This window comes from Cryptomeria japonica, unplaced genomic scaffold (assembly GCF_030272615.1).
Source record: "Cryptomeria japonica unplaced genomic scaffold, Sugi_1.0 HiC_scaffold_28, whole genome shotgun sequence".
Lineage (NCBI taxonomy): Eukaryota > Viridiplantae > Streptophyta > Pinopsida > Cupressales > Cupressaceae > Cryptomeria > Cryptomeria japonica.
The window spans coordinates 591,057-592,969 of NW_026728850.1; the positions used below are offsets into that span (position 1 = coordinate 591,057).

Here is a 1,913-nt window from a genome sequence, read left to right on the forward strand (position 1 = left end):
TGACTATTTTTACAAATTTTGTATGAAGGTATTTTGGGCTACAACAGAGCTGAGGCGTATTATCTCTTGTTTAATAGCAATGTTCATAATTAAAATCAATACTGATTTACGCGTACTTTTATTATCTATCAGATTACTGATGACACGTGATTGTTTTCTATGACAATCAAAAGCTAATTTGTATCATCCACAGCTATGAACTCCTGCATAGTTGATTTCATTTCACGCTAAAGGTTAAGCTTTGAAGTTAAATTAATTCAATAATGAATGTGACAACATGTTAAATATATACATCCAGATAAAAAGAATAATTCAATAACCAACACAGTTGTGGTGACATTGCGGCGCAGAACGTTGGACGTTGATGTCATCTGGAGTTGAGTGAGACATGAATTATTCCTCTTCTGATGGCTGCGTCCATTTGCCATCTGGACCTTTAACGAGGCCCTTGTTCTGTTCCTGCCACCATTTTGGAGGAATTTCATATTTCTCGCGCAATAAATCACAGCTCTTATTAACCAGAGCATGATCTCTTCCACTCCAAGAAAACGGCTGCTTACTTCCAACATACCCGTCCAGTAAATGCAAGTAAAGCTCTAAATTATGAAAGTAGGCAAGATTATGGGTTTGCTGAATGAATGGAGAATTGTTGTGTAAAGGAAGCTCGAAGCCAACATGAAAGTATGTCCACGGAAGCCAATGCAGCAATTTGCTGAGGCATCCCACGTTCTCGTTCATACAAACTCCGGGCACTTTGGGAACCACGTCACGCTTGTTCACAAACCTCAGCACTTTCACTCCAATCTCCTCCACCCGTTTAGCAAACGCAAGATTTCCCACCCGGGGAGAGGCAAAAGCGAAGACGGTGACGGGAATTTGATGAAAATTATGCTTGGTGCAAAGCATTTGTTTGATATCATAAGCGCTCAAGGTTGCAAGAGCAGCTCCTAAGCTGTGTCCCGTAAATGTTATGCTTAAATTGTCCATCTCTTTTTCATAAACTTGAATCAATCGTTCTATCTCTGAGACTACCAAATCTCTGGTGCTGATGTTCACAGTGGCTCCTGCAGCGCCTTGACGGTGACGGACAGTTGAAGTATAGCAGCTCAGGAATCCTCTCTCAATTAGTACTCCATCCGCGAAATGATGCTCTTGGTTTTTGCCTGTCCTCTTGCATCTATAGGATAATCTTGTAGGTACAAGAATATCTCTCAGGTCTTCTATCCATTCTTCAGCAGTCTGAGTTCCTCTCCATGCAATCACTATGTCTCGTCGTCCAAGCCTTCTTATCTCATTTGGATCCGTGCAAACTGCAATAAAACCCAACCAAACACCTTGGTCTTTTGGTTTCTCACCAAAAACTTGATTTAACAGATTAGTATTGGCGTAAACATATTTAGTGACTTGGTAGCCACTTTCAGACATGCCCATCTTATTGAACAGATCTCTTTTACTGTGATAACATGTGCCGTAGTTTTTGGAGTAGCTTTTGCCATCAAATGCGTCGTAACAAAGCTGTGCCAAATTCCCATATCTGAGAGCTTCAGCTTTCAAATTGGGCACCATGGGATCAAGCAAACCATTCCAATTATGGGCACCTTGTATATCTCTCCATACGTCACATAGCTGAGGCTGCGTTGAGTTAGTTTGGGAACTGGGTAATAATACAGCATTATCTTCAAGCTGGGGCAATGGAAATACGGCCATTGATTGACTGATAGAAATTAAGGAATCAATCAAATAATTGTGTCTGATTTCTGGGATGTCAAACAATGATCGGCCAGACAAAGCGTTCGAGGATGAATACAAGGTTTAAGACGAGCACCTTATAAATAGAAAATCACGCACTACAATAGCAGACAATCACGCACTACAATAGCAGACAAAGTAGAATTTCAATCTTCCAACCTGAA

At 40.7% G+C, this 1,913-nt stretch overlaps 1 protein-coding gene across 1 annotated transcript; it reads right to left on the reverse strand.

Annotated features, from left to right (window-relative positions):
• Positions 1–393: 393 nt before the first annotated feature.
• LOC131049607 (phospholipase A1-Igamma1, chloroplastic-like) lies at positions 394–1,707 on the reverse strand. Its single transcript, XM_057983663.2, has one exon. It carries the CDS (start codon positions 1,705–1,707, stop codon positions 394–396), a length of 1,314 nt encoding a protein of 437 aa, XP_057839646.2.
• Between the last annotated feature and the right edge of the window lie 206 nt (positions 1,708–1,913).